The 25,943-nt window shown below is 47.4% G+C and overlaps 1 protein-coding gene across 1 annotated transcript in view; it reads left to right on the top strand.

Annotated features, from left to right (window-relative positions):
• Positions 1-25,943, top strand: part of sez6l (seizure related 6 homolog (mouse)-like) — a 41,592-nt gene extending 15,649 nt beyond the window's left edge. The window contains exons 2-17 of the mRNA XM_030084423.1: positions 1,300-1,755; positions 2,929-3,080; positions 4,028-4,223; positions 5,830-6,015; positions 6,202-6,373; positions 7,158-7,324; positions 7,993-8,187; positions 10,892-11,030; positions 13,869-14,065; positions 19,883-20,077; positions 21,617-21,808; positions 22,724-22,918; positions 23,985-24,020; positions 24,334-24,448; positions 24,549-24,654; positions 25,448-25,943. Coding sequence (XP_029940283.1) covers positions 1,300-1,755; positions 2,929-3,080; positions 4,028-4,223; positions 5,830-6,015; positions 6,202-6,373; positions 7,158-7,324; positions 7,993-8,187; positions 10,892-11,030; positions 13,869-14,065; positions 19,883-20,077; positions 21,617-21,808; positions 22,724-22,918; positions 23,985-24,020; positions 24,334-24,448; positions 24,549-24,654; positions 25,448-25,480 — 2,732 coding nt within the window. The 3' untranslated portion in view covers positions 25,481-25,943. The remainder of the gene's footprint in view (positions 1-1,299; positions 1,756-2,928; positions 3,081-4,027; positions 4,224-5,829; positions 6,016-6,201; positions 6,374-7,157; positions 7,325-7,992; positions 8,188-10,891; positions 11,031-13,868; positions 14,066-19,882; positions 20,078-21,616; positions 21,809-22,723; positions 22,919-23,984; positions 24,021-24,333; positions 24,449-24,548; positions 24,655-25,447) is intronic.

Raw genomic sequence — 25,943 nt, 5'->3', positions numbered from 1 at the left:
TAACTTTACACGGAAAAAAATTTACGTTTCCATGGAAACAGCAGAACTGCTGAAGACGATGTAGTTTTCATGTGGAGCCACTAGTGGGTGCTGCAGTTGCAGTTATTATTTTCTCTTTTTGTATTTTTTTAAGAATCTTTGTGATCGTTTCCCATCTCTGTTTGTCCTCTGTGATCATTTTATATCATTTAAAGCTTCTCTGTGTTTTATTTTTGGTGAATTATTTTGTTTAATTTGTTCTCCTTCTTCTCTCTGTTGTTAATTTTTCTCTTTGGTTTCTTTTTGACGTTATTGGAGATTCTCTATTTTTTGTCATTATGTCTCACATTATGAATATTCTGCTTCTTTAATACTCATTTTATGCCAGTTCTGTCTCTTTTTTGCCATTGTGTGTCTTTTCTGGCCGCTTCATTTCAGTTTGGAGTGATTCGGTGTCTCTTGGTGGTCATTTTCTGTCTTTTACGACCATTTTCGTGGTCATTGTGTGCCTCCTTCACTGCCCTTCTGGGACCATTTCTGTCTCTTATGTTTGATCTGCGTCTCTCTATCATTCACGTTCTGAAATCTGACTCATGTTTTAAAGGTTGTGTCACTGAAGTGGAGGAGGCGAGTGCGTGTTTTGCTGTTCCTTGCCTTGTTGGTTCTCCTCCTCACACCGGTGGAAAAGCTGATAGACTGAGAATGAAAAGTTTTCACATCCGAGTGTCTTTAAGCTTTGATTTTAGAGATCTGTTCATTAAGAGGAGAATGGACTGCAGTGTGTGTGTGTGTGTGTGTGTGTGTGTGTGTGTGTGTGTGTGTGTGTGTGTGTGTGTGTGTGTCTAAATGCTGCTGTGTGCGGTTTTTGAACTAAGCTGCTGGAGATGGCATTTTAGCATGCACGGCAGAGCGCTCTGCCTCTCTGTGCAATTCTTCTTTTTTTTTTAACTTAGTGCCCCCCACCCTGCCACACACACACACACAGACACACACACACACACACACACACACACACACACACACAGACACACACACACACACACACACACACACACACACAGTGCAGTGGAGAGACAGGGCAGTTAAGCATGACAGGAGCTGAGCACAGTGGGAGGAGGGTGGTGGGGAGGGGGTTGGGTGTGTGTGTGTGTGTGTGTGTGTGTGTGTGTGTGTGTGTGTGTGTGTGTGTGTGTGTCTGTGTGAGCCTGTTAGCAGCACAGTAACCGTATCTCTGGTTCTTCTCTCACATTGTTTGATCGTTTTTCTTCTTCTGATGTTCCACTGATTTGTCTCTGTTGTTTTGTTTTTTTGCCCCCTCAGATACAGAAGCCCCCCCCACGGCCCCCCCCTCCACCCCGACCCCTGCGGTGGCGCCACAGGGCGACCTGAAGGAGGGCGGCCCCCGCGGCCGCAGCCCGGGCGCCGGGGGTCTGCTGCAGTCGGTGCTGGCTCAGAGGGGACGGCTGGTGTCCCAGAGGGGGGACGTCCTCCCGTCCGCCCTGCCCCAGAGCCTGCTGCCCCTGCTGGGCCGGGGCCTGAGCGTGGGCCCCCTCCCCGGGAGCGGGAGATTACTGAGGAGGGCCAAAGAACCGGCGTCAGCTGCGGCGTCAGGCGCCGGCGGCCGGCCAACTCCTCCTCCTCCACCCACAAACACACACTCCCCGCCACCACACACACACTCACCTGAGGAGGTGGAGGAGGAGGAGGAGGAGGAAGAGGAGGAGAGCACCACGGCCAGCGTGATGCCCGACCTGGACACAGATACTCCTGCAGCAGGTAACACTCACTCAGTAAATCTGTAACTCAGTCGTACTTGTGGGTGAAGAGTTGCTGTGCTGCTGTCTGTCTGGCCAACTTACCCACACCGCTGTTAGCTTTAGCATTAGCATTATTACAAGTTGCTAACTCTTTCAGCCCTCGTCCACTTTAGCATTCCCGATATCCTAATTTGCCGTTTTTCTCCATCTCTGACTGTTAGCGTTAGCATTAGCATCATCCAAAGTTGCTGTATTTGTCTATCTTCGACTGGTAGCTTCAGCATTAGCATCCTTCAAAATTACTTGTCCTTCCCTAACAGTTAGCTTTAACATTAGCACGATGCAGCATTGCCATATTCCTCCATTTGTGACTCCTAGCTTTAGCATTAACATCATCCAGACTGAATTATCTGTTTCTCTCATCTCTGACTTTAGCATTAGCGTCATTCAATGTTGCTGACTCATCCTGTCTTTGACCGTTCGCTTCAGCTTTTGCGTCTGATGCAAGATCTGATGATTCAATCCATAGCTGACCGTTAGCTTTAGCATGAGCACCACCCACATTTACTGTTTTGATCTGTAAGCTTAAGCATTAGCTTCACATCTCAATTATATGTTTCTGTCATCTGTTTGTTAGCTTTAGCATTCGCAATGTCTACAGTTGCTGTTTCATTATATCGGCAATTGTTAGCTTTAGCATTAGCATAATTTGTCGCCTCAGTAGGCTACATGTTAGAAACGATCCGGCTGTATTTGTTAGCAGGTCTGTTACTCTTTCAGTTGACTCCTGTTTGCAGGAGTAACTCCTGCTGATGGCAGCCGCAGGCGACGTCAGCGTTAGCTTGTAGCCGCGGTTCACGTTGACAGCTGAAGAAAAGCCTCCTTTCATGGGGAAATAGATGTGAAGGCCTTAAAAGAACAAAGTGTGCGTTAGGAAAAATACAGGCGTGAGTTATTCAGTGAAGCGGCGGCGTGCGATTGTTAAAAGCCACCGGAGTCCGGGCTGCGCGGCGCTTTAGCTCCCTGTAATTTCCGTCATTAATTATACGCAGCAGGGATTTCCGCCGAGTTCCCAGGCAGGCTCACATTAAAGGGATTACAAGGCCGAGCAGAGGCGAACAAAACACAACAAAAAAGGCAACAACGCCGGCTCAACTCCTCCGCTCTCTCTTCTCTCCCCGCCCGAACGCAGCCGCCGCCGCCGCCGCCGCCAGCTGCTCGCTCAACTTCTCCGACCCCGAGGGCTACATCGACTCCTCCGACGAACCGCCGCCGCCCGACGGCGTCCCGGTGCGCTGCACCTACACGGTGACCGTGTACACCGGGTACGGCGTGGAGCTGCAGGTACACACACACACACACACACCCACACACACACACACACACACACACACACACACACACACACACACACAACCAGCTGCCTGCTAGTGGAGGCCGAGTGTACTGCAGGGCTCTCCTCACACTCAAATCCATTAAAGAAAAAGGAAAACATGTGGTTTTAGTCATTATTTCCATGTCGAATCTTAAAATGTCCATTAAATTGCAGAGATAGTGAATAAAATAAGACAATTTGTATCAGCTTATTGTAACAATGTGGTCAAAATGCAAAATAATGAGCTAAAAATCATCAAATTTATGAAAAAATTGAAGGATTTAAATTTGATAAACTGAAAGGATGATAAATAAAAAACTAAACCGACACCCTGCTGAAAAGCAACCTGTGGTACAACAGCTGTATTACTACTAATGATCCTCTGTTGTATTTCGATACAATACGAGTATAGTGTATACATTAGTGTATTGTATAAAGTAATAATATATATTGTATTTATTTAATTCATTTGTAATCAGTATCTTATGAATACATGTTTATATGATGATTTCTTCAGTTATTTTAAAATATTAAGACTGAAATGACATCAAATTACAATTTGTACTCAAATTTCTTTTTTGATGGCTTTCATTAAGATTCACTGGATTTCAATTTGAATTCTGTGTGTTTAAAGCTGAAGCATTGTTGAGTCAGTCATTATTTTGACATTTATTTTCTAATAAAAACTGGAAAAAATTGTCAAATTAAAATATATTTGACCTTAAGATGTTTTTAAAAAAGTGAAATTTCCCTAAAATGTTGGACTCAGTTAAAACCAGCAGCATATTAAGGTAATGGGTGGAGGCAGGTGTGGAAGTTTCCTGGAGTGTTCACAGGAGGAGAATTTTGTATTTTTTTTTTCTGCAGAACTCGCCGTGAAGAACTTGACAGTTTTTTGGGGTTTTTTTCCCCGCAGGTGAAGAGCGTGAACCTGTCGGACGGGGAGCAGCTGTCCATCCGAGGCGTGGACGAGCGCGGCGCCCTGCTGGTCCTGGCCAACCACACCCTGCTGGTGGAGGGTCAGGTGATCCGCAGCCCCACCAACACGCTGTCCGTGCACTACCGCTCCACGCCGGAGGGGAGCGTGGGCGTCTTCCAGCTGCACTACCAGAGTGAGCGCGCTCAGGCGTCAACACACACAAACATGCTATAGAAAGTCAATGAGCGCCGCGGCGTTCATTAGGCCCTGAGAGGCTGCTGGCGCTCTGTATACATGCTAATTGCATAATCAAAAATCTTCTCCGCTAATCACTTTGCACGGTGATTGAATCTGTCGTGTGAATTAGCTGATTAGAGGTCTGATTAATCGGCTCTCTCCTCATTAGGAGGCTGAGAGTGTGGGCGCTCTGTGTGTGTGTGTGTGTGTGTGTGTGTGTGTGTGTGTGTGTGTGTGTGTGTGTGTGTGTGTGTGTGTGTGTGTGTAATGGATATGACAAAGTGTTTAAAGGAGGAAGCATCCCAGTGTTAAAATCCACCTGTGCCATGAATCACAGCCATCTAATCCTTTTACATCCCTGATTGAGATTAAAATCTGTCTGTAAAACAAGAGAGGCTGCGACGCAAAACTGATTAAAAAACCGCTAAATCAGCATCACGAGGCCAACATGGTCATCCGGGGTCATCCACGCTAACCTCACACACTCCACAAAGCTGGTGAAGGAGAGAAGTTCACCTTTTTAGTAGACCAGTGGTGCAAATAACCAACCGGAGAAATACAGGAAGCGCCTGGCCAGGCTTCATCTCTTCATCAAGAGGCTGACAAATTTTAACAACACAAATAGAAAAGTAACAATGTATATCAAAAGAAAATATTGATTGCAAAAGTTATGAGAGAACTGTATAAGCTCCAACACAACTGTAAAAGTAACAACAAAAACACAAAAGTTACAACATGAATACAAAAGTTAGCCAAATGCAAAAATTAAAAAAATATTCAAAAGTTACAGTGCAAATACAGAAGTTACAGTGCAAATACAAGTTCCAACAAAAAAACAAAACTCATAGCAAACATACCAAAGTTAGAGTACAAATCCAAAAGTTATAACAAAAATACAAAAGTCACAACATAAATGGAAAAGGTACAACACCAATGCAAAAGTTACAACATGAATACAGAAGTTAGCCAAATACAAAAGTTACAATGCAAATGGAAAAGTTAGTGAAAATATTAGTTACAGTGAGAATCATAAAGTTACAGTGCAAATACAAAAGTTACAACAAAAATGCAAGAATATAAAATACAAACTTAGGACAAAAACACCAAAGTTACAACACAAATGTAAAAGTTACAGCACATCTCCAAAAGTTACAATACAAATCAAAATTTACAGCGCAAGTACAAATGTTGCAAGTCACATACACACGTTACAGCAAAATAAGAGAGCTACAGCGCAAATTTAAGAGTTATACCGCAAATGTTACAACAAAAACAGAAAAGTTACAGCTCACAAATCTAAAAGTCACAGCAGAAAAGTTACAGTACTCAAATTCAAAAGTTACGGCGCAAATAAAGAAGTTAGGGTTACAGTGCAAATATCAGCTGTTCTGATGACTTAAATGAGCTTTAGCCATGATGAGGCAGAGTGGGGGGGGTTATGTCTAGGATGTTTATTATATTTATATTGTAGTGAAATATCTGACTTCTGTCATCAGAAACAGGCCCCTCTAAACATTCGTCCTCGGCCGCTTGTCGAACTTTGCTCCTGTCTTCGTTTCCAGTCTTCAGGCTGAGCTGCTCGCTGCCCAAGAGGCCTCACTTCGGCGAGGTGTCGGTGCTGGACCTCCTCCCCGGCGGCACCGCCCGCTTCCACTGCCACATGGGCTACCACCTGCAGGGGGAGCCGCTGCTCACCTGCCTCAACGCCTCGCTGCCCATCTGGAGCGGCAGGGAGCCCAGCTGCCGGGGTGAGCGCTCGCCGCCGACTCGCCGCCACGAGTGGCCCAACATGAAAACTACTTTGCAGCATTTCCGCCACTGTATTCAAAACGTTGTCGTGTAAATGCGGAACTTTCCTGAAACGGAAATTCAAAATCAACGTTTCCAGTCGAAAGGCTGCACTGGCGGGGTTTTAAACATGCTGTCCTCCGCAGCTCTGTGTGGCGGCACGGTGAAGAACGCCACCGTCGGGAGGGTGCTGTCGCCGTCGCCACACCACGGGCCCAACGCCACGCTGGACCGGTCCTGCTCCTGGTCCCTGGAGGCGCCCAAAGACCAGAGGCTGCACCTCCACCTGGAGAGGCTGGCCCTGGGGCCCACTGACCGGTAAGGCTGCTGGTCTGGAGACTGGAGACAGACTGGACCACAAAGACAAGACGAGACAGGACGAGCCAGGACGAGACAGAGACGAGACAGGACGAGACAGGACGAGCCAGGACGAGACAGGGAAGAGACAGGACGAGACAGGACGAGACTGAGAAGAGACAGGACGAGACAGGACGAGACTGAGAAGAGACAGGACGAGACAGGACGAGACTGAGAAGAGACAGGACGAGACAGGACGAGACTGAGAAGAGACAGGACGAGACAGGACGAGACTGAGAAGAGACAGGACGAGACAGGACGAGACAGGGAAGAGACAGGACGAGACAGGACGAGACTGAGAAGAGACAGGACGAGACAGGACGAGACTGAGAAGAGACAGGACGAGACAGGACGAGACTGAGACGATTAGACGACACGAGACGACACCAGGAAACACAGAGGGCAGCCTTTAAATGCAGGTTTTTAATATTAAGAGAGAAAAGAAATCCAGACCAACATGGTCCTGTGTGAAAAAGGGGGTCCAGAGCAGAGGTCCAGAGTAGAGGTCCACAGAGGAGGTTTAGAGCGGGTCCTTAGAGGTGGTCCACAGAGGGGGTCCTTAGAGGTGCTCCAGAGCCAGGGTCCAGAGTCTGGCCCAGAAAGGGGTTCCAAAGAGGTTAGGCAGCACCAGGATCAAGAGCCGGGGTCCAGAGCCAGGGTCCAGAGCCGGGATCCAGAGCCGGGGTCCTCCGAGGAGCTCTCAGCGGAACACTAAGTGCCGGTCTGATTCCCGGCGTGTCTGCAGGCTGGTGCTGTGGAGCGGGCTGGACGCCGGCTCGGTGGTGCTGTTCGACTCCGGCCGGGGGGGCCAGATCCCGTTCGAGGGGGTGATCAGCGAGGGCCCGGCCGTCCGGATCCAGTTCATCACCGACCAGCCCAACCACAACACGGGGTTCAACATCCGCTACGAAGGTAGGAAGCTTCCGGACGGAGTCTGAGCTCTTACATAACCCACTAATTATCATTTAAAGTGTCTGATTTTCACCTTGTCTGCTGCCAACTCGTGGCTGCCAGAAGGAGACCGGCTCGTCCAAGAAAACCGGAGCGAAAGCTTTCCAGGTTTTTGGCAACTTCAAATTGCAAAAGTACTGAGAAATGTTCTCAAAACGATTCAGGATGAAGAAATAGATCAACTCAATCCCAACATGAGGGAAATGTTAAAGAGCAAAAAAGTGAAAGAACCGGTATTAAACTATCTAAAAAGAAAAACAAAGGCTGGTTTAATTGAGTTGCTTTTCTGCGTCGGATGTAAAAAGGCTGAGGTCTTTTTCTTGTCTCAGTGTGAGAGCTCTCAGCCACTCAGAACATTTCTCCTCCACAAACAATGAAAGCCGAGCGGTGGATCCCAGCGGCGCTGCAGACAAAAGCAGAACAAATAATGGATCTGAGCACAAATAACAGAATGTGTTTTGCACATTTTCATTTCACATGAGGCTCCATTTCTTTCTATTTTAGCATCTGTTCTGTTTCTGAAGTGACTCAGTGGTCTCACCGAGATAATAGAGATGAAGGATTGATTAGGTAACTGCTGAAAGCAGGTTCTTTACTCATCGCTGTGAGTTTTCTTTGCTCTGCCGCAGCTTTCGAGCGAGGCCACTGCTACGAGCCGTACCTCCAGAACGGGAACTTCACCACCTCGGACCCTCTGTACGGGGTCGGCGCCGTGGTCCAGTTCACGTGTGACCCGGGTCACTCTCTGGAACAGGGACCGCCCGTCATCGAGTGCGTCAGCGCCAGAGACCCGTACTGGAACGACACCGAGCCGCTGTGCAAAGGTAGCGCCGGCCGCACAACACTCCCATAAATCTACCACACTGAGAGAACAGACAACAACCCACAGGAACAGAGAGAACAAACAGAAGAACAGACAGAACAACCACTAGAACAGAAAAAACAACCACCAGAACAGACATGAACAGACAGAACAACCACTAGAACAGACAAAAAAACACAACAGCAGACATAACAACACAAAACAGACAAAACAATCACCAGAACAGACAAAACAACCACAAGAACAGACAGAACAAACAAAACAACAGACAAAACAACCACTAGAACAGAAAAAACAACTACAAGAACAGTCAGAACGATGCAAAACAGACAAAACAACCACCAGAACAGACAGAACAGCCACAAGAAACAAAAAAGTAGGCAAAACAACTATAGACAAAGCAACCCCAGAAACAGATAAAACAATGACAACTGCACAAAAATAACAGACAAAACAACCACAACTACCGACAAAACTATTTGAAAAGCAGGCAAAATAAGCAAACTAAGAAGTCAGCAGTCTTTCCAGCGAGACGCAGCGTCTCCACTCCAGCTCCTCCTGAGGCGGCAGGCTGGAAGCTGAGGGTTCTACCTCAGATCTTCATACAGCTCGTCTCCTCCGCCACGCGGGGATTGATGCATCTGAACAGAGGACCGGATTTATTAATAATGGACTATGGTGGACTGTTGATTTGTCCGTCGTTCCTCGGCTGATCGTCAGCCGGGACTGACTGAAGCCCCTCCGAGACCAGAAGTTGGAGAAAATGGAAGGCTCCACTGGTATTCAATATTTATGCTCGTATGACCTTTTTTCTTTTCTTAGTCTAATCCAGAGCAGAGAGGGAGGTTGTTTTTCCACTGCTCGTTACGCTGCAGCGTGAGGATCAGCGGGTTTACATTCTGAATTGACAGTTTTGTAGTTTGATTCCCAGTATGACGGAGAAAGCACCAGACAGCTGGAGGAGATGATTTTAATTTTAATGTCACTGTAAACCGCCGGTCGGCCCACAGATGCAGAGTGAACACACTCGAACACTGTGGATTCATTCAGTCTGACAAACTTTTGCAGAAAAATGTTTGTTTTCAACTGTAAAGAGAGCGGAGCTGATTTCAAGAGTTCTGTTTTCAGAGACTCTGAGCATCATTCTCATTTTATCAAGTATCGAGTAAAGTTTATTTTACCGTAAAACATCAAGATTTAGAGTGAAAAGTTTCAGAAAAGATTTCCATTGAGACACCAGCACTTTGAAAAACATGTCCATTTACACGAAGCTGCAGAAACACAAAAAATGATGTAGTAAGCACGGCAGACCACACGGTGGCGGTGTTGGTTTCTTTCATGAAGAAACCAAACACACGGGCCCAGAGAACAAATCACTGAGTGGGATTGTTATTGTAGTGACTGTCAAGTCTAAAACTGCCAAGTCCAGGAGATTCTGGACCAGGACCAGGAGAATTATGGACTGGGAGTCCTGACACTCTGGAGGAAAATAGTTCTTAGTGTCCATCTACTGAGCATGTGCAGAAGAAATTATTGTTTCTCTACAGACTTGCATTTTCTCCGGTTTCCACCTAGCGTTTTCGAAAAGTTGTGTTTTCAGTGGCTTCGAGCACCGTCGTGGTGAAAACAGACACCAAAACACAACCAAAGTTTTAAGTTTTCACTTGAGAACATGTGAACGCGTTAGCAAATGGGCTAGCTGCGTTAGCAAACGTCTGAACGGGCTAGCCATTTTAGCAATTGTGTGAACTGGCTAACTGCTTTTGCGAAGGGGCTAGCTGCTAGCCGTGTTAGTGAACATGTGAACAGGCTGGCCGCTAACTGTGTTCGTGAAAACGTGTACAGGCTAGCAGCATTAGCGAACATGTGAACGTCCAAGTTGCGCTAGTGGACGGGCTACCCGCGTTAGCAAATGTGTGATTGGGCTAGCCATGTTAGCGAATATCTGGATGGGCTACTTACGTTAACGAACATCTGAACAGGTTAGCCACATTAGCGAATGTCTGAACGGGCTAGTCACATTAGCGAAGGTGTGAACTGGCTAACTGCGTTTGCGAATGGGCTAGCTGCTAGCCCTGTTAGTGAGCATGTGAGCAGGCTAGCCGGCAACTGTGTTAGTGAACATGTGTACAGGATAGCTGCGTTAACGTGTGATCGGGCTAGCCTTGTTAGCCAGGCTTCAGTTCGTTGAACAGCGTTGCTGAGTCATCCGGCTGCTGTCAGTCGCTCTATTTTACACTTTTTGGTTAAATTCATTCCGATTAGAGGATCAAATTGGCCCGTTTACATGAACGATGTAATAATTTCTAGTTTTAGTTTATATGAACCAAGATGTGGCCCGATTAATTTCAGTAGATCAATCCCAGAATGCTTTGCACTGCGACGTTTGTGGTTCGAGACATGCGGACAGAAGCAGAAGCCCGACGGCATCAAGAATGGAATTCACCAGTTATTATGGTGTTTTCATGAGTTTTGAAACTGAAGCATCAAATAGATTTCCTCTTGGTACAAAGTAGAACCAGGAAGAGACGAGCTCAGGACTTTAGTGTTTATGTTGTTCAACTGTAATCTATTCACCAATAGAATGATTCCACAACGTGTAAAGTTCTCCATCACACTCTGGAACACTCTGGAACGTTGCCAGCCACAGCGGAAGCTCTCTGTCGCTCAAAGTGTTGAGGAATGCTGGCGGTGTCTCCCTGCAGCTCAGTGCGGCGGCGACCTGACCGGCCCCGGAGGAGTCATCCTGTCCCCGAACTGGCCCGAGTGGTACGGCGAGGGCGAGGACTGCAGCTGGAGGATCCACGTCGGCGAGGACAAGCGGGTTCTGCTGGACGTGCAGCTGTGAGTCGCTCTGATCCGCGGTTCTGGATACAAACAACCAGCCGCCGCCATTAAAAATGCATGCGCGGAGTCGTGAGCGCGGCGGCGCGGCGAGGGGGCCGCGGCCCCCCGTCAACACTCTCCCGCTGACTTCTCTCTATTCCGGCTCGCGCCGAGTCATTAAGCTCCAAACTCGACAACATTAGAGAGCATGCTGATGAGACGGCGTTCGGCAGGCTGCCGATGCTCCTGACTCGACTCGGGCTCCTCGCCGGCTTGATGTGCTCGCTTGCATTTGAAATTCGGCTGTGAACTGGGGGGAAATCTAAAGCCCGTATTTCCATATTTATTTGAACCGAGCATCTGTAAGACGTCTCTGGTGTCACGTTTCTGTTTGCAGAGGAGAGAGATCAATCACGTTTCCATCTCCAGCGAACAGAAGCGCAGCAGCTAATGAAGAAAAAAGGCTCGGGGAAAGTTTATTTATTGATTTTATGCGTTATTGGTGAGAAATGAAAATATTTCAGTTGATTTTACAGGCATTTCAGTTTCAGTTCAACCTGTTTGAACAGTTAGATGCTAACGCTAAAGCTAGAACGGGGCTCTGCAGCCTTTATGACCAAAAGAGACGTTTTTGGGAAAACTAACATCTTCTATCAGCTCTCTCAGTATGCATGTCACTGAAGACTGATTAAGCTAAAAGAAATCATCTTTCCGCACTTTCAATACTTAATCATTCATTTATAGGGGTGGGACGAGACACAAATTTGTCAGGACGAGATGTCTTGCGAGACTGAGTCCACGAGATCGAGATGACACGAGACGGGGGGGGGGGGGGGGGGGGGGGCAGCGCGGTACTCACATGCAGCGTCGGAGCACGGAGTGTCGGGTCGGAGTGCCCCTTGTCTGGCCACGGCGCCCCCCCCCCCCCCCCACACACACACACACACACACACACACACCCCTCACCCCCCTGTACACTGCGCCCTAGGCGGCCGCCTCGTTCGCCTATTCCCATTCAAACCGCGGCGCACAGACGACGTCCCATGACTGCCATTTGACCTTCATGCCACTAGGTGCGCTGTTTGCATGTTCAACCTTATTTACACAGACACCACAGAGGCACAGAAGGGCGCCCGCAGCCGCTGCAAGCTCTCTCTGCATGTTGTGAGAAAAGGAGCGGGAGCCGGCAAGACGTGGTAAAACATGTGCAATTGATGCCGATGCCCACGCTTTTTTTCAATAAAAGGAAGAAACTTCAACGATCGTTTTCCTGCACATTTTCTTAACGTCCGTATCAATTAACTGTGTCACAAGTAGTTGTGTACTACAAAACAAGATTCCTCGATAACAATGCGCAGAACAGTATTTCATGTCCTTTTTCGACCGGGTTTTTACAACTATGGAATATGAGCACATTCAGGGTTTTGCACGTGTTTATATGGCTGTGCACCATGTAATGTATTATTCTGTCAATATTCCAGTTAATAAAGAGTTTTTGCCTTTATATAAACGTACTTAATCTCGCGGCATTCGATCTCGCGAGATCTCGCGGCATTGCGATCTCGCGAGATCTCGTGACACGAGATCTCGTCCCATCCCTATTCATTTATTTATTGCATGTTTTGATGATGACGTTATGCAGCCGTCAGAGGATTATTGCTCTCCAGCCTCTCGACCTCAGTGTGTGGTTTAAATATTCTAAACTCAAGAGCAGGAGTGTCAAACATGAGGCCTGTGGGCCAAAACTGGCCCACAAGAGGCTCCAGTCCGTCCCGCCAAACTGTCAAGAAAATTAAAAAGAAGTTATTTAAATTAAAAAAATCAATTTTCCTTTTTTCTTTGTAGTTTTTTTTTTTCTCACAAATTTTAGCAAAAACAGCACAACACAGATCTGTGTGATGCTGCCATGAAAGCTAGCTAGCTATGATTAGCCTCAGAGCCACGCTGTCAGGGGCAGTTTAGAAAAAAAAACATCTAAAATACAACAGCTATAGGAACTTTTTTCCCCCCGGACATTTCTCTATCTTCACCAGAATATTCCATTAAAATTGAATTATGTGGAGATTGTAGTAATTTTGTGTAGCAATCATTTGGTTTTGCAAAAAAAATAAACAATTTCATTGTTCATACTCTGCACCACAACAAAGAAAGGTTTAAATTTCAAAGTTATTTTGGGACTAGTTTACTGATCGGCCCACTCAGGATGAGAATCCAGAGTCCCGAAGGTGGATCTTCATGGTCTTTGTGGTGTTAAATTCCAGGTTATTCCCAGAGTGTGAAATGATGAACATTTTTAATTCAATCCAGCTTTTATATGTATAGCACCAATTATAACATCGTAATTTCTTGACACTTTGAGAGAGAAAACCCAACAGATCCACATGAGCGACTGTGGAAAGGGAAAAGGAGGAAACCTTCGGAACCAGGCTCAGAGCTGGACTGTTTTCTTTCTAGTCCTGCTATGAAGGGATCATCAGCATATTTGAGTAGGATATTTAGAAAGCGTTTATGGATGAGTGAACATTCCTTGGAGCATTGCAGCAAAAATGGTCAGAATTTGAAGACAGCCTATTTTGTGAAGTCTACAAATAAAAGTCACGGGGTGCCAGCTGAGGAGATGCCTCTCGCCAAAACAGACCTTTCAAAGGTATTGAACTTGTTTGGTGGTAGTTAGCATAAACTCCTGTGTTTTTTTTTTTTTTGTGTGTGACCTGATCCACTCAGTCCTCAATGCTTCCTCCATCCGGACCGTTTCCCCAGCTGGGATCATTTTGTGAAACGTCTCAGACGTCTTTGCTTTAGCCTGTGAGTTCGACTCGCCGCCGCTTCTACTCTTCCCCCCGCTGTGTGTTTCAGGCTGAACATCAGCGACAGCGACATGCTGACCATCACCGACGGCGACGAGGTGACCACTCGCATCCTGGGCCGCTACGCCGGGGGCAGCAGCCCCTTCAAGCTGTCCTCCACCACCCCCGACCTGACCGTCGCCTTCCACTCCGACCCCGCCGGCCTCGTCTTCGGCAAGGGCGAGGGCTTCATCATCAATTACATGGGTGAGGAGGACGGCGTGCTGGAAGGGTCTGCACCTCTTAGCAAGGCAGCCTCGGAAACCTTACTGGAAGAACTGCCCCCCTGTTTGAGCTATTGCCCCTTCAGGAATGTCTTTTGAGAGAACAGCCAGAGCCGTCGCCTGTTGAGTACCTGCTCCACGTCAAAGCAGCTGAACCCTGTCAGGATGACTGTCTCTGTTGGAACTACTGCCCCCAGTAGGAGAACTGCCCCATGTCACACCAACAGCGTCCTGTTGGAAAATCTGCCCCAGCTGAGAACGGCTGCCTCTCAGGGATCGGTTAGTTCTGGTCGGAGGACTAACTGTTGTCCTAGACTGGGGCTTGAACAAGGAGCAGTGGTTCTGACCGGGGCAGTTGTTCTCACTAGAGACCAGCAGTGGGCAGTTGTCCTTGCCAGAGGCAGTTAAGCCCAGTTTAACACCGGCTGCAGAGTGGAACCGAAGTGGGACCACCAAGGGGTAGTTTGATGAACAAGGGTCAGTGGTTCTGACTACTGACATTTATGTCAACAGGGGCAGTTATTTTATTATTTTAATGAGGGGCAGTTTTTCTCATGAGGCACGTCTGTTTGTTGTAGTTTGAATTCTGGATAGTTGTACTAAAAGGTGGAGACCTGCCACGGCTACATGGCGATTTGAATTAGTTTATTCCAAATTAAATTATTCCCAAGTAACTTCGTGTTTCCATGGGAAAAAGGAAGATTTAAATCTGCTTTAAAGGTGCATTAAGGAGTTTTTCAACTTTAAAAATACTTATTTTCCACCATAAATATGTTACAAGTATTCAATGATGTGTACAATGTGCCCTGACATTCATTGCAAGTACCATTAACAGCGCTAAATTGTCACTTGAAAGTTGCAGTGCCGATCCGGCACCAGAATTTTCTTGGGGAGAATTTGAGATGATGTGACGTAATGCGCGCTCCCACTGGCCTGATATCTTTAAGTTTCATTTTGTCCGCCATTACTCCGCCAGATGCTCAGTGAGCAACAACTGAGCAGTATGAGGATGGATCTACCAGAAAGTAAGAAAAGACCGGCTTCTAGCACTGCCACAACTCCAGCACAGACCCCACCAGGCAAATGAAATTTAAAGGGATACTTCAACATTTTGGCAAATTGGCCCATTTAGCGCAATTCCTTAGTCATTTCGAACAGCATACTTACTTTTTTTGTGAGGCCGAGCTATTGTTTATTCAGAGGTGAGTCGAGGAGGTTTTCGAGACGGACACAATGGAAGTGGATGGTATTTTTGCTTCCTCTCGTCAAACTCATCAAATACACAATCCAGCAACCCCAAAACACTTCGGTGGACACGTTATAATCCGCACATTCACTACGCTGTGGAATATTAATGCAAAATTATGAGACTGAGTTGTTTTTGCAAAGATTGCTTAGACGGAACTACTTACTAAACATGGCGTCTGGGCGTAGTGATTTCAAAAGAAAAAGTATTTCCCAGTATTTGCTTCAGTGTCGTAATGCTACAATATTATTTGTTGGTGTTCCACAGCGTAGTGAATGTGCGGATTATAACGTGTCCACCAAAGTGTTTTGGGGTTGTTGGATTTTATATTTGATGAGTTTGACGAGGGGGAACAAAAATACCATCCACTTCCATTGTGTCCGTCCCGAAAACCTTCCCCGACTCACCTCTGAATAAACAACAGCTCGCCCTCACAAAAACAGTAAGTATGCTGTTCGAAATGACTGAGGAATTGCGCTAAATGGGCCAATTTGCCAAAATGTTGAAGTATCCCTTTAAATTTTACACGAGCGCTACTTAAAGAATGAGGAAGGAGTCCTCCACAGCACGAGTGTTTCACTAAGCTGCAGTGACGCCCAAGGCCTGCAGGGGGCGTTGTTTCGCATAAAACGTCCAAACTCCCTTAATGCTGGGGTCGGAAAGCGTTCTGATTGGACGGGGACGGATGTGACATACTGCCGTCCACTGGAAGTAAATAAACCCCGGTGCCGGTGATTTGAAGCTACAGCTTTAAAAAGGTTCACATTGTTTTATGTCCATCCTTCAGCTCTTTTCGTGACATCCTTTTCTTCTAAGGCTCCGTTAAATAAATTTCCTCTGGATAAGTCAGATGCTCCGAGCCACCATCTTGGAATATTGTGTCTTCATGAGGGAACCAGCATGAGCAGAAGGACTGGAATAAAGTTAAGGCAGAATAGAAGATTTACATAGAATTCCACTCTAGAATGACAATTCGTGTGTTTACATGAGACTTTTTATTCCTCCATGAATCAGAGCCTTCTGCTCTAAAATGACCATGAAACGCCTGAAAACTTTATTCAGAATTAAGTTTAAATCCGAATAGACCGGCGGGTTTGTTCGGCTTTGGAAGCGGACTTATATGCTAATTAGGCACGACTTCATCCTGGTCGCTCTGCACATGCTCCGTTGTGATGATGCAATTTTCCAAGATGGCGGCCAGCGGTCCGCGCTTCGAATCGTATGGAGACGATTTTTTTAACGGCAGTTTTAGAGGAATTGGATGTAATGAAACCAGCGGATCGACGGGCGCTTAACAACGCGGACATTTTCAAAACTGTAGCGTCAAAGTTAATCGAGAAAGAAAGACGAGAAAAACGCTGTTTACTTCCGGGAGACGTGAGTGCGTCACGGCCGCCTCCTGTCCAATCAGAGTGCTTCACAGACCCCGGCGTGAGAGAGGAGTTACTCCTTCATTTTTCCCCGTAAACACCAAGCTCTGGAATATAATTCTGAATTACTTAATTGAGAATAAACCAACTCGGCAAAGGCAACTCGGAGGAGAACTCCTACAAACTGCATTTTCACCAGCAGCCAAATAAGCTCCTGTTTTATTTATTCATTTGTTTAGTTTTTTTTTTCTAATCTGCGCCGCCTCTCCAGCACCTGACACCAATTTGGATGAGACGCGTACGCCGTCCAATTTACCCGTCACCCTGCCGCCGCCGCGCCGTTCCCTCGGGGGGAAATCAAGTCGACGCAGCAGGCATACGAGGCTGTACTGCCTCTGATTCCGAGTGTGTGTGTGTGTGTGTGTGTGTGTGTGTGTGTGTTGCGGGAATAAATTACCGCCACGCACACGCTGGTGCTGCTCGGAGGAGGAGAAGCGAGTCAATAGAGAATGAATAATTGATCCGGGAAGTTCAGCTTACAAATCCCAGTGGGCCTATTACACAGTACAATGTAATGCAATGCTGCATGCTGTCCGATCAATCATCACACACACACACGTGTGTGTGTGTGTGTGTGTGTGGACTCACACAACCCTCCGAAGAAGCCCACAAATGTACATATCTCCTTTTATTTTTACATTCTCCTCTTTAAACGGCATTAATTTTATTAACGTCCACTATTTTCTATTCAGCGCCAGCTGGAGGTTTTTTTCTGTCTCTCTCTCTTCTATTATTCACCGGAGACGCCACAATCCACCGAACGACTCCAATAAATGCATGAATGGGAAGAGGAAAGCCATAAAGAAAAAAAAAATACATAACAAAGGCCGATTTGATGCGACTGTCATAAAGTTCCTCGGTGCAGTAAAGTGAAAAGATGAGGCTGGAATATGTACGATACGTCTCATCATCATAATCTTTATTTATAGAGCATTTCCACTGAGGCAAGTGAAGTGAAAACAGACACTTTTTTAAAAGGATGGTTATTTAGAAAACACTTAAAAAAACAAGTAGATCTCACCAAACTGAATCAAAAGATCATTTAGGAGAAAGTTGTTGAAAGTCTCTGCTTTACTGTTAGTTTAATGAGAAAAACTCTGACTGTAAGTCAAAGTGCTGCACATGCAAGTAGAAATGTGTTTTGTTTCTTTTTGGGGGGGGGGGCACGATTCACCCTTCAGGTTTAAAGTGAAAGCACAAAGGTTGTAAAGAGAAAATGATGGCTGAGGTTTAAAAATCAAAAATAAGGCTCAGAATAAGGTTAAAAGGTGTGAAAAAGTTGAAAAAGTCCTGAAAATAGTAAACATTTTAAATAAATTTGATTTTTTTATACATAAAACACACATAACACACACTCAGCTTCACATATGCACAGTTTAGAACAACAAATAAAAAAGGAAACTCTCCTTTTTAGATCAAAGTCACCTGAGAAAAGCCATACAACACCGGGAGAACATGCAAACTTTACTAGGTCAGAATCAAACCAAGGCTGCAACACAACACAAGACCTGCGGCCTTTATTTGGATGCTATGTTCTCTGAAATATTCCAATAAAAGTCATTTATAATAATAATTTGTCCACTTTTGTATGAAATTAGCCAACATAACACATAGAGGAGGATAGACGCTTTGACTGTTGCAATATCGCGTTCCACCACTAGATGGTGCAGTGAGTCACGTCTGTCTTCACTTCATCCTTCGTTAAAAAGTCAATAGGTAACAGAAACTTAAACCATTTTATTTAATTCTAATAGAAGAAAAAAAAGTCGCTCAGACAGCGAAGTGGCTCACTGCTGCCCCCTGAAGCACAGAAGGGGCATTACTTAAATCTTTAATAGAGTTTCCTCCACTGAAATCACACCAGGAAAACATTGAAGTTTCTCTAGAAGCAGCTCAGCTTTGGACTTTTTGTCTCGTTAACTGCGGATCGATGCTTCACGTGAGCGTCTCTCCTCTCCGGCCTTTCATCATTTTGACTTGGTACCTCCGAAATTCTCAAGTCTCATCGATTTGTGAAAGCGAGCAGAATATCTGAGGCGAACAGTTTTGAACGCTGTAAAGTCTGAGATCAGAGGACTCCTGGATTGATGGAGCGGGTGCTGAAAGACCCCCGCTGTCTCTCTGCTCGTCTCGACTTTAATCACCGTGTTAATCTGCTGCGCTTCTCGCCGCGCGACACATGAAACGCTGGTCTGGTGTGCCATCGCACGCCGCCTCGTTAGAGGTTCACAGGAAACGAAGAACGTCTCTCAACAGGAACGGAAAGTATTTAAAAAGGTTTTCGTCCAGGACCATGTGGAGTAACTCGCTGAAGAAACGCCAACGGTGGCGTCAATCTGTGATAAATGTCCAGTTTTAGTTGCAGTTTTCTAAAGTTGTGAACTGCAGGGGGCGCCCAACGCCTCTGGACTGGTAGCACTCCTTTCTCCTCCTCATGTCTCTAGAAAATCTCTCCGGACTTTGTACTTATTTACAACCCAAATCAGGTTTGAGTGAGATTGTAGCCTCTGAAAATGTTCTCCTTCACAAACTGAAGCAGCAAAGTAAGAAGCAACTCGTCCATTGTCCTCGGAAATTCAGCACGTTTGCAACATTGTCTTTATGACGTGTGTCCATTGTAGAATATTAAAGCCAAACAAAGGCTCATTCTGTGAAGGATATTCCTTTATTCTCTCAGCGTTTCACATCTGACAGCTGCATAACACCACCACAAACAAAGCCCTTCTCCGGCTCTGGCAGAAGACTGGCAGCCCCTAATCTTTTCATCTCGGGCCGTTTTGGGCGGCGGTCTGAATTGAAACCGAGTGGTTTTCGAAGCAGGAAGCGGCGTCTCGTCCTCGTGGAGGTGGATACGCAGCAGAGGTGATATTTGAAGAGCGTCCCACTCAGATGAAATCCATCATTCTGTCTCACGGTCAAGTGATTGCTCAATAAGCCCATCAGTCTTGCGCCGGAGCCGTGCTGCTGTCATGTCCACGTCAGCCGGCGCCTTGTTTATCTCGATTGCCTCTCGACCTCTCGGCTCCAGGAAGCGCTTCTCTGTAGTTGAACCTGGACGGCGAGCACCGGTTCTGTCCTAATGGAGCCATTAATCACGCTCATTTTCATGTTTCTGTCGTCTCAGAGGTGTCCCGGAACGACTCCTGTCCGGACCTGCCCGAGATCCAGAACGGCTGGAAGACCACGTCCCACGTGGCGCTGGTCCGGGGGGCCCGCATCACCTACCAGTGCGACCCCGGGTACGACCTGGTGGGACGGGAGACGCTCACCTGCCAGCTGGACCTGTCCTGGAGCTCACAGCCGCCCTTCTGCGAAAAGAGTCAGTTCACACTCAGTCAGGACGGAACGTTTCAAAGAAATGATTCAAGAAAGCTACACAAACATGTCGCGTCGGCAAACGTTCAGCGAAGCTACGCGCTGACGTGGACCACCTTTACACAGGCTCTGCGCTAATGCTACGCTAACCTCCAACAGCATTACAGTCTACACATATAGGGAAGGGTGTAGCGTCTTCCTACACACTGCCCTGTGTGGACTGGGGACTGTAGACCGCTAGCATGTAGCATGTCTAGTGTGTTAGACCTGAAACTCTTTAGCGTGTAGCATGGCTGGTGCGTAAGACTTTAAACATTTTAGAATGTAGGGCTGTCACTTTAGTGCATTAATTAGATTAATTATTACACCGCAAATTAGTGCACTAAAAAAATTAATCTAAGATTAATTATAGCACACTTGACAGTTCAATGTGAATGGAACTGTTGTCTTATTTAGAGGCATGTTATGTTTAGAGCAATATTATTTGTAGTATTCATTTTAAATTGCTGTATTACGTTAGCTTTAGCATTTTGAATTTAGTTTGCTTCAGTGGCTATTTGAGACTCAGCCTTATTTTATTTCAGAATTTTTTTAATCAATCTTTGAACTGCATTCTTGAATAGTGCACCAGGCTGAATTGGTTTGCTGGGATGTACTTAAACCTTTTCTTCTTTTGAATTTATTTAATGAAACACACTGAAAAGGTGTTATTTAAGTTGCCTGATTGGGCTTAGAATTTATTTTGGACAAGACGTCCTGACTGAGCTTTCATTCGTCATTAACAAAAATGTGGATTTCAAATCTTCCCTTCTCAGTATACTCATTTGATGAGTCATGCACTACAATTCTGTAACGTCTCTGAATTTGAATTCTTCATTTGGGGACCAAAAGCCGATATGAGATTAAAATGTGATTAATTAGATTAATTAATTACAAATCCTGTAATTAATTAGATTAATTTTTTTGATCGCATGATAGCACTATTAGAATGTAGCATGTAGCATCACTGGTGTGTGACCCTTGAAACTCTTTAGCATGTAGCATCACTGGTGTGTGAGCCTTGAAACTCTTTAGTATGTAGCATGTAGCTTCAGTAGTGTGTGAGCCCTGAAACTCTTCAGCATATAGCATTGCTAGTGTGGAAACCCGAAACACTTTAGCATGTAGCATTACTGGTGCGTCAGCCCTGAAACTTTTTAGCATGTAGCATGTAGCATTGCTGGTGTGTGAGCCCTGGAACTCTTTAGCATGTAGCATCACTTTTATGTGAACTTTAAAACTTTTTAGCATGTAGCATGTAGCATTACTAGTGTGTGAGCCCTGGAACTCTTTAGCATGTACGTAGTTAAATCTGCTCTATGCCTTGTGCTCATGTATCATTCTGGACTCTGTTACTAGCACTAAAAAAACATGTCATCTTTCAAGAGGCTTCACCCTGAATAATATTTTTTTCCTTTTTGTTGCCTCATGATGGCGCTAAGAGCTGCACTTTCACCCAGATTCTACCTTTTCTGGGTTTCTGAGCCGCTCCCTGTCTCCTCAGTCATGTACTGCTCGGACCCCGGCCACGTGGAGCACGCCACCCGCTCGCTGTCCGACCCCAAACTGCTGGTGGGCACCACCATCCAGTACAGCTGCAACCCCGGCTTCGTGCTGCAGGGCGGCGCCACCATCACCTGCTACGGCCGCGAGCCGGGGACGCCGGTGTGGACGTCCCGCCTGCCCCACTGCGCCTGTGAGTAACTCTGATTCGCCGCCAGACGGTCGGTTTGAAGGAGCGGCGCCGAGCTTCGCCGGTAATCCGCCGCTCGGCGGTTTCAGAAGCCGCTCGCCGGGACAGACAGCCGCACGCGGCAGTTAAATGGAGATGAAAGGCTCCTTTTCCTGCTGCTGGGAGATCTAACATGAGTGGGTTTGTGTGATTTCTGGTTCTAAAATGTAAAAGAGAAAAAAGGCCCGGCTGGTTTTCACTCTTTTCTTCGGCAGACAGAGATCACAGCGTCTCCGCATGCCAGAGACGGCGCTTCGTTTCCCGCATTTCATCTCATGACTGACGATGCATGCGTGCGTGTGTGTGTGTGTTTGTGTGTGTGTGTGTGTGTGTTTTCAGGGTCATTAATGTTTGTGTGAAGTGTTTGATATGCAAATGCATGCTAATGCACCGTTCCAATCAGCCCTCAGCCACCTGGAGGAGGGGGCGGAGATTATCCATGAGTCATGTCACCTCCGCCGCCGCTCGTCAAATCTGTCAGTCCGGCTCCGACGCAGGAACGAGCCAGAAGAAGAAGAAATAAAAAATACAAGAGCCTCACAAAAAAACAAAAACTGAAAAACAACCTCCAGATTTACCAGCCTTCAGGGCCGTCGGTCCTCAAACTGTACCAAGGTCTGACGTCTGGTCGCACCAGGATCTAGAACCAGGAGCCAAGGCGTACTGCCAGGGTCCAGTAGCTTTTCTCTACCAGGCAAACCAGAAAAACCCCAGAACCAGGAAGCTAATCGCTCCCGCCTCGGGTCCTCCAGCAGCAGCTAGCCGTCACCAACCTCCCCGACCACCGTCAGAACCAGGGTCTAGCAGGGTCTTGGCTTTGCAAATAAAAATGGTTTTCATGATTGAAGCCAGAACCGGGTTCTTCCTCCCTCCCCGCAGCCGAGGACTCGGTTTCCTGCGAGAACCCCGGCCTGCCCGAGAACGGCTACCAGATCCTGTCCAAGAGGCTGTACCTGCCGGGCGAGTCGCTCACCTTCGTCTGCTACCAAGGCTACGAGCTCATCGGAGAGGTGGCCATCAAGTGCATCCTGGGTAACCCTTCGTTCTGGAGCGGCCCACTTCCTCTGTGCCGGGGTGAGACTTCCTCTGCTCCTCTCTGCTGCTCAAACTGCAGCTTTGTGCGAAGGTTCCAGATATGAAACCTTTGAAAACAATATGAACGTTTGTAAAAAGATTCAAACTCTGAAGCTGAGTGACGTGAGCTTGTTAATTCCGCTCCCAGCTGGTTCCAGAACCTTTGCACAGAGCTGTTTACACCTGCACTGAAATGTTCCCTTGTTCCTGTGACCTCTGCTGCATGTTTTCCTGAGCGACCTCTGACCTCTGATTCTGCATGGAGGCCAGTGACAGTTTGCTAAACCTCCTCACAGCGGCTACTGTTGGATTTCATTTAATATCAGAGAGACAAACCTTTAGCAACGTCCTGGACGTCCACAGGAAGATCAGTTTATGCCTTATGTTTAAGATCATCGGACTTGATCCAAAAGGAGGAACTAACAACAAAACAAACCAACGTAATCCACCAAAGACCATGAAAACTGTTTGTAACTTTAACAATTTCTTGTTCTTTTTCCTCTCAAGACAGTTAAATGATGCATTACTGAGCAGAAACCGGCTGCTTCCTCTCACACATTTCACTTGTCCGGAGACTGAATTATTTCAGAATACAGATTATTCTCGGAGCTGGAGCGGGCCCAGCGAACGTCACACTGCAGGAACCCTGCTTTAGATCAGAATCATAAACCAACTGATCTGAATCTCCAGACTTTTAATGATTTATTCAAACCAGCCGTCAAATCACACCAGAACATCTGGGTTGTGTGTTTTTTTTTTTTGTTTTTTTTTTTTTTGGTAACAAAGGTTCCTGACAGGTGGACTGAAGTCACGCTGGTTTTGGGGGATTAACAAACAAACAGTGGATTGTTTGGAACAGAGATGGGGGGTGGTGGTGGTGAGGGGGGGGGGGGGGGGGGGGGGGGTTTAATGCACTGACTGACAGAATGATGTCTTGCAGCCAACCACGAATGCTTTGGCATTCCTGGTTCTTGGGGTGGGGGGGGGGGGGGGGGTGGGGGGGGGGGGGGGGGGGGGGGGGGCGGAGGGGGTTTAATGCACTGACTGACAGAATGATGTCTTGCAGCCAACCACGAATGCTTTGGCAACCATGCTTTGGAAGGTGAGTCTGTGTGTGTGTGTGTGTGTGTGTGTGTGTGTGTGTGTGTGTGTGTGTGTGTGTGTGTGTGTGTGTGTGTGTGTGCGTGTGCGTGTGCGTGTGCGTGTGTGCGCGCCCTGAAACACCGCACTGTTGTCAACTCACCAAATTCAAACAAACTCCATCGCCCAGAGAGAAAAGCCGCCTCCACCCGTTCACCTGCCTGCCAGGTTCATCCCGCCGTGTGTGTTCGCCCCCCCAGCTGTGTTTGTCCATGTGACGCGCGTGTTTGCTCGCCGCCGCGCCCGCCGCCGCTGACGGTGTGTGTGTGGCTCAGTTGCAGAGGCGACGGCCGGCTCCCCTCTGGACGGGGGGAACGTGGCGCTGGCCATCTTCCTGCTGGTGCTGCTGCTGTCCGTGCTGCTGGGCGGGGCCTACGTCTACGTCACGCGGTGAGAGCCGGGGCCCCCCGCCCCTCGACCTTTGACCTTTTCCGGGGTTACGGCTGGTGTCATGGAATCGTCCCGTCTTTCGTCCTGGTGCTGTGTTCAGGTGCAGATATCACTCCAACCTGAGGCTGCCTCTGATCTACCCGCACCCGTACCGACAGATCACCGTGGAGACGGAGTTCGACAACCCGCTGTACGAGACGGGAGGGGTGAGTGTCTCCGTCCCGCCGTCTCTCGTGTCTGGCAGCGAGGTCCAGGTGGCCTCATGGCTTAGTTCTTCTGACGCAGCCTCCACAGGATGCTTCAGGCCCACAGTGGCTGGAAGTTAGAGTTGAGGCGGAACTTTGATTGGTTAAAAGTCCCACAAGCCCCGCCCCCTTCAGTTCCAAACTGTTTCTTTGCTATTGTGAGGGTAAACGTTCCAGAAGTCCCAAGACTTAATGTTCCAGATTCAGATTGTAGTTTTGGGGAGTTGAAAATTCTTCAACCCCGTTCAAATGGTTGAAAACCCGTGAGTGGCTCTGCTGACCCGTGAACCGGTTCACTGAGTCATTCCTGCCACAGCCAATCAGAACAGAGGAAAACAGACGGGAACTGAACCCGGCGAAAGGTAGCTGCTAGCATAGCCCCCGGCGAACTGGCTAGCGGGGTGTGCAACGAACAGTCTCTCTTTCTAAAAGTTTCTGTTTTCCCCCGTTTCCATGGAGACAGAGTTGCAGCGTTTTCAAAAAGTTACATTTTGAGCACCGTTGTCATGGAAACGGACACCCAAAATGCTACTGAAGTTTTCCGTTTTCACTTGAGATTCTACTCAAAGCCTCAGGACTTTTATTTCGAATTCTGAGATTATTTTGAGTTATCATTCGCTGAATGTCCCACAGGCTCCGCCCCCTTTTGGTCGGAAGGCTGGGACTTGTGGTTCTGCTGTTCTGGTTCTGTGCTGCCAGACGCCTGGAACACGAGAGACCCGACCTCTGCTAACGCCATGTCCTCCCCTCTCAGCAGGACTCCCGCGAATACGAGGTGTCGATATGAAACGTCCCCCCAACAGACATTTGTACCCAGCAGAACTCTCCACCCGCCCCGGCCCCGCCCCCGGCCCCGCCCTCCTCTGCTCCGCCCAGGAGGAGGCCATGTAAATACCAATGATGATGTCCAGCCCCCTTCTGCCGCGAGACGCAGCGACCCAGACCTCCGCTCTCCTCCCGGACCGGGGGAACCGGGGATAGGGACCTGGGGGACGGCGAGGAGAAAGCAGCCGGGACGGGATCCGGCGTGGGACTGACGGACGGAGGCCCGGCAGCACTTTCTACTCACTTCGGTTCTGAAGGATCTGACTTTCCCTCCTGCATCCACTCACTGTATTTAACCCTGCAGTTGTACAGGCTGGACGGCAGCTCTACAGATTTAACGTCGTCTTTGTTTCGTGGCGGGAGGACGAGAAGCTGCTTCCTACAAGGCGGCGCGGAAGAGAGGGTGGCTTGTTTCATCGTTCTTC

This window comes from Salarias fasciatus (genome assembly GCF_902148845.1).
Source record: "Salarias fasciatus chromosome 7 unlocalized genomic scaffold, fSalaFa1.1 super_scaffold_4, whole genome shotgun sequence".
In the NCBI taxonomy this organism is placed as follows: domain Eukaryota; kingdom Metazoa; phylum Chordata; class Actinopteri; order Blenniiformes; family Blenniidae; genus Salarias; species Salarias fasciatus.
Note: the sequence above shows the minus strand (reverse complement) of the source record. Positions and strands in the feature narration are given on the sequence as shown.